Raw genomic sequence first — 12,103 nt, 5'->3', positions numbered from 1 at the left:
TGTCAGTTTTGATTTTCGGGGATATGTGCCTTCCCGGTTGACCTGACCTTGACCCTGACCTATGCTTGACTGACCCCTACATGGAGCTGACACTCTTGTAGGCCTTATATGATGGATTGTGCACCGTTTTGACAGAGTATATGACGAGAGGCGCCCATTGCGAAGTCCTGAAGTCAATGCCACTGAAAGCCCGATTTCAGGTGTTTGACCTGACCTTGACCCGACCTGTGACCTCAAAATTCAACTTTAAAGTACTCATCTGAAGCGTCTCGTCGCGTTCTTTCGTTTGCCGCCTCGTGCGTTTCGCTGCGCCTATTGGTTCTCGAGTTATCGGCTGGGGGCGTTTAACGCCCCCCCCCCCAGCAAACGGTGGGTGGCGAAATACCCCAGCAACTGCCGGGGTATCATAGCCCCCGAGTATAACACTGCTATGAGTGTTACTGTGATCAGAGGCTTACAAGGAATGTTGTTTACTATAAAATGATAAATTGTGTAGGCACGTTTACGGCCCGAAAATTCACATTCCATAATTTGAAGGAATTTTCCGCTGCCTTTCAATTCCCTCTTTAACCCGGCAGTTGCTGGGGTATTTCGCCACCCGCCGTTTGCTGGGGGGGGGGGGGGGGGCGTTAAACGCCCCCAGCCGATAACTCGAGAACTAATAGGCGCAGCGAAACGCACGAGGCGGCAAACGAAAGAACGCGACGAAACGCTTCAGATGAGTACTTTAAAGTTGATTTTTGAGGTCACAGGTCGGGTCAAGGTCAGGTCAAACACCTGAAATCGGGCTTTCAGTAGCATGGACTTCAGAACCTCGCAATGGGCGCCTCTCGTCATAAACTCTGTCAAAACGGTGCACAATTTTTCATATAAGGCCTAAAAGAGTGTCAGATCCATGAAGGGGTCAGTCAAGCATAGGTCAGGGTCAAGGTCAGGTCAACCAGGTAGGCACATATCCCCGAAAATCAAAACTGATATTCGCAGCCTGTGACACTTGTTTTCAGTGACGTACCCAAGGGGGGGGGGGCCACGGGGGCCAAGGCCCCCCCCCTGAGCGCCGAAGTCGCTCAGGGGGCCCCTCAGGCCCCAGGATATTTTTTAAACACTGGATAAAACGTCTTTTACTCGGAAGAAAAATTGATATTAAAGTTTCATGTATGTGCCCTGGGTACCCGAGGGGCCCCTGCAGTCATCCAAGGGCCCACAGTTTCCTGGGCCCCTGGTCGCCTAGGGGGCCTCTGGTAGCCGGGGGCCTGGTCTCATGGGGCCCCTGATAGCCTGTGGCCCCTAGTCGCCTAGGGGGCCCTGGTCGCATGGGGGGCCTCTGGTCGCATGAGGCCCCTGATCGACTGGGGGCCCCTAGTTGCCTAGGGGGCCCTGATAGCCGGGGGCCTGGTCGTATGGGCCCCTGATAGTCTGTGACCTCTAGTCGCCTAGGGGGCCCTAGTCGCATGGGGGGCCTCTGGTCGCATGATATTGAGGCCCCTGATCGCCTGGGGGTACCTAGTCGCCCATGGGGCCCCTGGTAGCCGGGGGGCCTGGTCGCATGGGGCCCCTGGTTGCCTGGGGCCCCCGGTCGCCCCTAGTCGCCTGGGGGAGCCTGGTCGCCTTGGGCCCCTGGTAGCCTGGGATCCCCTGGTCGCCTGGGGGCCCCTGATCGCCTGAGGGCCGCTGGTCACCTAGAGGGCCCCTGGTCGCCTGGGGGCCCCTGGTAGCCGGGGGTCTGGTCGCATGGGGCCCCTGGTCGCATGGGGGCCCCTGATCGCTTTGGGGACTTGATCGCATTGGCCCTTGGTCGCCTGGAGGGCCCTGGTCGCCTGGGGCAGTGGGGCCCCTAGTCATCTGGAGGACCTGGTCGCCTGGGAACCCCTGGTCGACTGGGGGTACCTAGTCGCCCAGGGGGCCCCTGGTAGCCGGGGGGCCTGGTCGCATGGGCCCCTGGTTGCCTGGGGCCCCCGGTCGCCCCTAGTCGCCTGGGGGACCCTGGTCGCCTTGGGCCCCTGGTAGCCTGGGATCCCCTGGTCGCCTGGGGGCCCCTGATCGCCTGAGGGCCGCTGGTCACCTAGGGGGCCCCTGGTCGCCTGGGGGCCCCTGGTAGTCGGGGGTCTGGTCGCATGGGGCCCCCTGGTCGCCTGGGGGCCCCTGATCGCTTTGGGGACCTGATCGCATTGGCCCTTGGTCGCCTGGAGGGCCCTGGTCGCCTGGGGCAGTGGGGCCCCTAGTCATCTGGAGAACCTGGTCGTCTGGGAACCCCTGGTCGACTGGGGGCCCCGGGTCGTCTGAAAGTACGCTTATCACCTGATTGATCCCAAATCATCTGAGTGGCTACTGGCTACTGGATATAAGTAGTGACTGGAGTAGGCACTCATCTGAAGGAGCCAATATCTTTCACGGTGCCGGAGATATCACAGAAAAACAAAAAGGCTAAACTGAATACCCCCCAACCTTGGCCCCAAAGGCGTCATTGGCTAACACAGGGATGTGGGTCGATTTGCAATCGCATTTCCTCCTAAGTCCTATTTCTCCAATTAATACAGAGTGTCCCAGAATTACCCAAGCATTTATTTTCTGGCTAAAAGTACAATTGCGCTCGATTCCTAGTGAAACATATAATAGCCGCGTTTACATAGGGCTAGTTGCCAGATAGTGGAATTCCGATAACGAGACATTTATTCCCCACTATTATATTATATACCTACATATCCGGAATTGGAGGATGTTCAGTAATTGAGGCGCTCGCTCATAAAATGCCGTGCGTTTCATGCACACTCCTCAAGCAAAAATATTTTTACTTTCCAATTTTCCACATTTTCTCAAGGCTTAGACCGTTACAGAGACCGTTTTAATTGACTTTGATGAAGTTGAACACAATAAATCACAACCAAATGCTACATTAGGTTGTAAAGAATTGAATTGCGTTTTCCCACACACGTGGCGTTTTCTCACCTACGTCTGCAGGAGAGACCGGACCCACTATGCCCCCCCCCCCCCCCCACCATCGAAAGGTTCCTCATGACTCCCGGGGGCCCCCAGGGAACCTGGGGGGCCCTAAACACTGTGGGGGGCCCCTTCGAAAGCAGGTGGCCCCCTCCTGGGCGAAATCCTGGGTACGTGCCTGCTTGTTTTACCTATGGGTAATTTGGGGCGTAGAACACGATGATGACATTCATTTTATCATATGTGTACGTGTTTGGATCAAAAAGTCCAATTCAAGAAATGCATGTATCATGGTCGTAAAGTAGTCACGCGAAATTGCCAAGATTCAGTTCAAGATTTTGGAAAATGCGGAGCGATAATCAAAAATCGAAGATAGACACTTGATTGCTCATGATATTGGCAGTCTAATGGCGTTTACCGCATGTCTGTAGGTATCTCTATTCTGTGATTTTATATGATTTTTTAAACATATGCCGTTTTTGGTCGAAAACTCAGAAATCATGACGTCACTAAACCCTCGATACCTATCTCAAAAATTTTCCGACCGATTTTTTGAAACTTTGTCACAATAAACTTCAATCAATTCCCTACAGGTACCCAAAATTGCGGCGCGCCGCTTTTATGCTATAGCTGGGCGAAAAAAAGTGGGGGCGTTTAACCCTCACCCGCACATGGGGGGGGGGGGGGGTGGTTGCCACCCCCCCAGGCAGTCTTTCTGCTCTGCACTCAACATTTTTAGAGCTAGAAGGCTGATTTTTCGTATAGCTGCTCGTCTATCCTTTCTTGATGTCCACTGAAAATTTCAAGTTTCTGTGATTTTTGGTTTCGGAGATATGACCTTGTTTTTCAGGTCATGACCCAAATGGCCAATTCTCAACATCTTGCGTTTGCCATGGGCCTTGTGAGCTTTTGACACCCTGATTTCGGCCGTTTTTGCCAGTCTTACCTCCAACCTATCATGGAACATGTTGTTCGACGATGTACAGGGGTCAAGTCAGGGTCAAGGTCAACCTAGGTCATCTAAGATAATTGCGTTTTAGGCAAGCTGAATTTACTTTTTGTGAAGTTTTTTGACTGCATTTTTGGTAAAAGCTTCTCAGATCATGATTTCATGTGATATGGACCCAAAAACAATCGGTGCACACATCAGTATACACACAGACACACACAGACATACAAACACATATAATTGACCTTGACCTAACTTGACCTGAAATGACCTCAGCAGCAAAATTCTGGTCGGATAGTGTGACAAAGAGGTTCTAGCTGGCTTGGCACCAGAAAACAGCATCGTCATCGGTATTTGATAAGCAGCGCACTTGATATCCAACGGTGACCCAAAACAGCAACATTTTTTAGTTTGACCTGACCTGGAAGGTCAATGACTGACCTGAGAAGGTAAAACTGGGTATCATTGGATTCGTCTCTTCCCAAAGAATCTTTTTGGTCTTTACTGCTAAGCTCTATCTCCAACAGGAACGAAATGGCGCGGGGGGGGGGTGGCAACCACCCCCCCCCCCCATGTGCGTTCTAGGATGGGAAAATGGCATGTGCGGGCGAGGGTTAATGCCCCCCCCCCCCCCCAAGCAACTCGCGGGTTAAGTCTCCACACAGGCCGGCCACAGCCCACAGAGACGTTTTAATCTGAAGTTTGGCCGCCGGAGCAACCGCGAGACCGAGTTGCACGAGTAGCCGATAGTCGGCGCCACCGTCGCACTCGGCCGCAACCAGTATACCGTAAACGGGGATGACTTTGCCTTGCGGGGTGACTTTGCCATGCTTCTCGAAAAAGCCTTTAGGGAGATCTCCAGTGATATTTTACGAAGAATGTAATACTTTTTTATGCACAAATGAAAGATACTTCATGGGCCTTCCAATATAACCAACACTGAGAGATAAGTTACCACTAAATGCCTAACTGGGCTCCATTTTATTGGAGTCATTGAAATAGTCGAATTTGAAGAGGTCAGAACTTTTTATTATCTAACCATGTTTCAGACGAACTGCGATGCTGAAACTTGGTATGGTTGATCATGACAATGCTGTTTAGTTAGCATATCCAACAAAACTGGCATTTGTCACTTCATTTAGCTAAAAATTTTGGTGAAGATTTTTCCAAGTGAATCGCAGGCCACATGGGGTGACTTCGCCACCATGTTATAAATGCAAAAATGAAATACTTATCCGATGCAATTCAAAATATTTTTTTAAGGTAGCATCATTTTGATCTCAAAATTGGCTTTTAGAAAGTTATAGTTTATATATATTGAAAATTAACACAGGAATGCACAGTGGTAGTATAGAATAGCAAAAATTGCCAAAATAAAAAAATGGATGAAGCTGGACCCATTTTTTTCAGCACAGCCAAGATCAGCTACATTTCCTGAGTTGGCTAGTATGACTGGCTGAAGAAATCTGTACCATTTTATATATCAAAACGCTGATAATAAGAGTACCGGAAAGTTGCCGCAATGACGTCCACTTTCTGTTCCTCTGAATGGCGCTGGAAGAAAGCGGCAAGGTCCTAGAGTACCGATACAATCATGTTTCTACTTATTTATCTATTCTGAACCATTTTTCAGTTTCTATTTACTATAAAATGTCAATTATTTTCAACAAGTAAAATGTATTATAAAAAGCAATGCATCTCTCCTTTTTGTACATCATTTAAGAGCAAAAAAAAAACTCGAATTGCTTTATATTTTTCCAATTAAACAATTAAGGATGGTTGCCCTTCCCCATACAACTGAAAAAAAATATTTGAGAAATATTTGTTAGCGTTAAAAAAACATTATTTGGCATAGTGGCAAAGTCACCCATTTTTCAGTTTAACTTTGCCACAACTCATTTTCTTTAAAAACTTATATTTTCAGGCAAGATATAAAAACGTAATAGCAAAACCCAAAGAGCTAATCTTCATCCGTGTTTTGAACATAGTCATCCCAATACGTTAAAGGGGCCCTCCCACCTTCAAAAAAGTTAATGAATTGGCATGAAAGTGATGTCGCTCGGTTCAGAAAGAGCGAAAACGAATATCTACCAAATTTCACCGAAAAATATTCACCGGTTTTCAAGATATTAGACTTTTACTTTTGTTTACTTTTTGGGATCTTCGCTGTATTCCTAGCGACTTTATTTGGAAGCAATAGTTTGGCAGCTGAAAGTGCGGCACTTGTTGCGCGCAAAGCAGCATATACCACCGCGTGCTACAAAACGTTTTAGTCAAACATTTAAAAATCGTTAGATATCTGCGCTGACGTCACACATTCAGAGGGGTATTCCCATGCATGAGCCCCTCTGAATCAAAATGCTGCAATTTTGAAATTCAATATTTCCGATTTAAGGCATTTCTCGATGTTGTGAGTGCCGAAACCGGTAATTGTGAGCCAGAGACCCCATTTTGGCTATCTCAACTCAAATCTAATGTTAAGGTGGGAGGGTCCCTTTAACAAGTTTAAATAATACAAGCGTCTAAAGTTGAAAACATGGCAAAGTCACCCCCGTTTACGGTACTGGCAAAAATGGAGCTATTATGATATCGCTTGTTGGTAATTATGTGTGGCGTGCATCATAAATGATTGCCGCATAGAGAAGCAGCTGTTTACTGAAGAAAATGACATATTTTACACACAAGAACAATCTGAACCCCAATGTCCGCTGCTATATGGAGTTTGTACCGTAACGTTGGGGAAGAATTGGCACCGGGATTTGGCAGCAGAAGATAAAATGATCACAAATCACAAATCACATCACAAATTATGCCTACATTACATGACCAAATATATCTAAATATATGCGAGACATCATGCTGTTTGCCGTAGTATAGAGACCTTGTTTTATTAATAACTCAATACAAATATAAAGCGATTAATGGATCTTTGTTATTGTTACAAAACTGACGTCTCTTCGTTTTGCATGTGGCACGTGCATAAGGGGTCACCCACATGCATAGGGAATAGTCCAATACTTGGTAGAAGGAACGAAGCTACCCTACAAAAAGTACTGCATGTAAATCGGACAAGTGGTTGCTAAGATATAAGCTTCGCAAAAGCGTCCGCACGGCCGGCCGGCCAGCCAGCCGCTCATACTCAGAAATTTCCGTTAATCTACGAAAGACTACGCTCACTTCTCTCGCTCGGTAACGACAGACTTCGCTCGCTTCGTAATAACTATGTTGTTTTGATGGTGAACTACACCGTCGTATAGCGGCATTTTCATGTTACTTGCCATTTTTTCATACTGCGCTAGTACTAGTGGTGTCAATTTCAGAAAACGCATGTCCAAAGTCCGTCCAATGTCCAATGCTTACGTCGATTGTCCGTCCAAAAATGTCCAAGCCAGCCATTTGTCCAAAGATGTCCGACACCTATGCAATAGTTTACACTCAACACTGTTATTTAATTTGCTTTTCATGTACCGTTACGAGCTCAAAAGTGTTAATCATATCGAAAGCTGAGATTTCTAATAGCCAATCAATGTTAAACACGACTACTTTTTAAAAATGTTGAGGTGTAGCAAGCGATTGTCCAAAGTTGTCCAAAGCCTGCTGCCATTGTCCAACCGAATTCCGGATTGGACATTGGACAAAATCGGAATTCCGAAGATTCAAGTTCCGATTGACACCACTAGCCTAGTACCCACCAAAGTCCGTGCTCCCGCCGACCTTTGATCTCTGGCGTTGCCGATAGGCGGCGCTGGCGGCGCGTCTCGCGCTATGGCCGCGCCTGGCGCAGAACGGAATCAGAATTGCAAGATCGGGGGGTAGAAGGCAGCACTGGCGAATCCAGGCTTGCGTTTTGGAGGGGGGGGGGGGGCAACTCATGCAGGAGCCAAACCTAGCGTACCCCCAAATCCTGTTTTCTTATCGGATTTAGGCCACTTATTTTTCGTCACAGCCCTGACACTATGATTTTTTTTTTTAACTAAAAAAAATATATAAATGGTAGCCCACCCGACCCATGCCTTTATATTACTTTGTAAACACTTACCATTGCTTTTGTCGACCAGTTAACCCGCTTCGAGTCAGTGCTTGGGTCCCTTTGCGGGCCGCGAGGTGGTAAAACACCCCCTGTCTAACTCGGCTCCTGAGTCCTGGGCCACGCACTGATTGAACTATGTTTCATTATCGTTTGGGGAGGGGGCAAACGGGCCACTTTAGGCCTCTGGGAAGGGGGCATGGCCCTAAATGCCCCCTCCCTGGATCCGCCAGTGTAAGAGACCATTGGAGCTGCAGTTGGGTACCTCAGACGTCAGGGTACGCCCTCAGATGTATAGGACTCGCATGGAGACCTCTTATGCTATATGTAGTGGACTGAAAGGACCCAAAGGAGCCTGTCTAGGGCTCCCGGAGATAGACGTGGGCCCTCAGGACTAGGAGCCCGCCAGAGCCCCCAATGAAGGATAAGTGAGGAATACCAAGTGCCTGCAATTGCATATTGCATAGGCCATAACGCCTTTACAAATCAATATATATTATGTATCAGTGGCAGATCCAAGGGGGGCCACATGGGTCATGACCCCCCTTGGTACGCCCGGGGGAACCACAGGCCTGTCAGGGGCACCACCGGCCTAGCAGGGGCACCACCAGCCCGCCAGGGGCACCACAGGCCTAGCAAGGGCACCACGGGCCTGTGAGGGGCCCACAGACTTGTCAGGGGCACCCCAGGTCTGTCAGAGACACCAGAGACCTGCCAGGGGCGCCGCCGGCCTCGCAGGGGCACCATGGGCCAGTCAGGGGCACCAGAGGCCTAGCAGGGGTACCACAGGCCTTACAGGGGCACCACCGGCCTTGCAGGGGCACCTTGGGCCTGTCAGGGGCACCACAGTCCTGTCAGGGCCCAGGGGCACCAGCGGCCTAGCAGGGGCACCACAGGCCTGCCAGGGGCACCACCGGTCTAGCAGGGGCACCACCGGCCTCGCAGGGGCACCACCGGCCTCGCAGGGGCACAATAGGCCTGTCAGGGGCCCCACCGGCCTCGCAGGGGCACCACCGGCCTCGCAGGCATCACGGCATCACGCCGGGGCACCTTGGGCCTGTCGGGGGCATCACGGGCCTGTTGGGGGCACTTTAGGCTTGTCAGAGGCACCACAGTCCTGTCAGGTCCCAGGGGCATCAGCAGCCTAGCAGGGGCACCCTAGGCCCGCCAGAGGCACCACAGGCCTGCCAGGGTCCAGGGGCACCACAGGCCTAGGAAGGGCACCACGGGCCTGTCAGGGGCACCTCAGGCTCCCGTGCCCTCCCCCCCGGATCCGCCAGTGATGCCACACCACGCGAAACACCGCCAACTACCAGCTGCCGCGCCATAAACACGTGCCAACAACAGTCTTTTTTTTTGAAGGTCGACTCCGCTCGCGCAACTTTTGACTGACCCTCACTGCTACCATATTGCTTCTATATTATGCTGTGGAAAGCTTTACTTCACCAAGTGGCTAAAAACCTCTATCAAGGTATATTTTCTTAGCAATTTTTCTGAGTTTTTGGGGGGCCAAACAGGCCAATTTAGGCCATGGAGGGGGGGGGGGGCATGACCCCCGTGCCCCCCTGGATCCGCCAGTGGAGGGCAGGGGTCAACGCAACAAGCTTCGCTTAGCGGGGGCTCTGTCCTTGTGAATCCTTCCATTCAAAAGGTTCGGACTAAATCTATTTCTTAAAAAAATCCTGACCCAAATGACCTTCGACCTGGGATCTCTTTCCCCAGACCACATCAGGCCTGAATCGTGATTCGGCGTATGTCGGCGCACATGATTCGTGCATTTGAAGACTTTTGTGATAAGAAGCGTGTCAGCATACCTACACCTTTTTTTAAACCCCACATTTGTTCTCCGGTGAATTTCAGACAAGTTGGTTAGAGACCTTCAAAAAAGGTACAATCACTCGATTTTTCTCAAGTTTGTCTGTCTTGGCAGATAAAGCAATAACAGAACAGGCCTACGAACACACATATTTGATCAGGATCGGACGATTGGACACTTTTAAAAGGAGATCTTTCGTGCCTCCCGGAAATTCACGGGAGAGCAGATGTGGGGTTAAGAAAAGGTGTCGATATGAAATGTTTGTGCCATGCGGAGACAGGGCACAGATCAGTGACGGCCGAGCACAGGTCACAGGTCGGCGGCGGTCGGCTGGCGGCGGCTCACCGGCGCTGACGGCGGTCAGCGACTCCGGCGGGCCGGCCGCCGAGGCCGCCACGCGCCGGTGCAGGTCGCTGAAGCTGGCTTGGCTCTGCTCGCCGGGCGGCGGCAGGCAGGTGCCGGGCGGCGGCAGGCAGGTGCCGGGCGGCGCCGGCTCGTCGGGCTCCGGCAGGCAGTTGCCGGCCGGCGCCGGCTCGTCCGGCTCCGGCTGCGGCGCTGGCTCGGGCCTTTGTCTCGACTGGGCCGGCAGCGAGGCGCAGCTGGCTCTCCTGCTCCCCTCCGGCTCCGGTTCCCGCTCCGGCTCCGGTTCCGGCTCCGGCTGCGGCTGAGTGCCGGCGGGAGCCGGGTGCGGGTCTGAATCGGAGCCGGCCGTCGGCCGCTCGTCGCCACCGACCGCCGCCGACTTCTCACCGATCTGGATCACAGTGACGTTGTCCTCGTTGATGATTTGCACGGTGCGCTCCAGTCGCTGGGCGGGGGCGGCGGCGGCGGCCGTGGGCGCCCCGTCGTCTGGCGCCGTGTCTGGCTCGCCGCTCCTCGTCGCCGGCTCGGCCTCGGTCCGCTTGGTGACGAAGCGCTGCCGCCGCTGTCGAGCACAGACGGTCGTCACCGATATACGTAGACTGCTCAGCACACGTGCCACCCGACCACCTACAGGTGCCGCGCGGTACAGTAGGTCTATTAAAAAAGTCCCCAGCACCAGTGGGCGCTGCCTTCGCTGAGCCGAACCCCCGTCTGCCTGTCCCATATCGCGCCGCGTTCAGGTCAGGTAGGGTCAGCGGGTCCGCTCGGTCCGGCCCGCGGGCGGTGGACGGGCGGCCGGTAACGCTTTCCGCCAGCCAGCTGTAGAATCCAACAAACGGGACGGCCACCGCTCAGCGCAGCGAAACCGGTGTTAAAGAATGGCAGTAGATGTTCATGGCCACAATGATTATGAGATAGTCATTGTTAGCCCGTGCCCCACAGGAATGCCTAGACTCTTACGCCCTGTTGGAGGGGAATTGGGGACTGAGCATCATTCTCATAACTCAGCTTTGGGCATTTAATTGGTATTCGAAGTAGCGTCAAAAGAAGCAAAAAGATCAGCCAATTTTGGATCGGGTCATAGCCAGAGGTCATGTCACTAGAGGTCATCGATGATAAAATTTTGCTTAGACAGGGTGCGTTGCGCGCACCGGTGCATTAGGTTTCCAATTTCCATGGGAACATCAACAGACTCGGAAGCTCGCAACGCTAGTGTGGAGCCGAATTCATATCAACCGCCGCAACAATGCAGCAGTGCAGCGCAGCGTGCTGCAGAGTGGGGCCGTGAAACACCGCCCAGGGCTATCCATGTGTCAGGGCAATCCAACCCACGTGATGGGCTCGGCCCCAGCGGAGCATGAGGTCCAGGACTCCCGCCCAGGCCCCCTGTCTCCCCCTAATTCCTATCATCCTTCCCACTCTGAAATCGACCGAAAGAGCCTAACCTAACACAACAATCAGCTCGTTTACCGCTATGTCTGAATAATATTGCCAGATTTAATTAAGGTCAACGGCCTAGCATGTAAATAACAACAACTGCCACCATCGGTATTATGAGAAAACCAATTGCTTTTCCACAAACACTTCAAAGTTTTTAGCTTAAGACTTGCATGAAATTAATTTTACCAGCCTCGTGTTCCTCTTATCAAAACGCTTCGAATGAATCAAAAGTTGATCTTTAAAGTTCATTTGAAAAATTTGGCCTATGTTCAAAGACATGACCTGACCAGAAATGGTCATAATGCATAGCAGGATATTAGATCCGTATCGTGGAACTTTACAAACACCTCAGATGATTTCATAACTTAAAGGAAATAGTTCACTTTCACGAAATTATTTTTTTTGCAACGGATTTATGATTTTTTATGTTCAAAATAATCAGCAAAGAAAATAAAACCTTTTTATAACAAAAGATTATTTTCTATATTTTGATATAGGAAGAACTTTTCAGTTTCTGTAAGGCACACGCGATCCAGTATGAAAAGAGCATGGGTCCCGAAAATTCTTCAGA

At 51.0% G+C, this 12,103-nt stretch overlaps 1 protein-coding gene across 1 annotated transcript in view; it reads right to left on the bottom strand.

Moving 5' to 3' along the window:
* The window catches only part of LOC122389205 (ralA-binding protein 1-like), an 85,445-nt gene that overhangs the window by 15,975 nt on the left and 57,367 nt on the right, over window positions 1–12,103 (bottom strand). Inside the window, exon 7 of the mRNA XM_043380985.1 lies at window positions 10,075–10,654. Within this exon, the coding sequence (XP_043236920.1) occupies window positions 10,075–10,654 (580 nt within the window). The remainder of the gene's footprint in view (window positions 1–10,074; window positions 10,655–12,103) is intronic.

This window comes from Amphibalanus amphitrite, unplaced genomic scaffold, assembly GCF_019059575.1.
Source record: "Amphibalanus amphitrite isolate SeventyFive unplaced genomic scaffold, NRLGWU_Aamphi_draft 000348F_arrow, whole genome shotgun sequence".
Lineage (NCBI taxonomy): Eukaryota > Metazoa > Arthropoda > Thecostraca > Balanomorpha > Balanidae > Amphibalanus > Amphibalanus amphitrite.
This window is presented reverse-complemented; position numbering and strand designations above follow the sequence as displayed.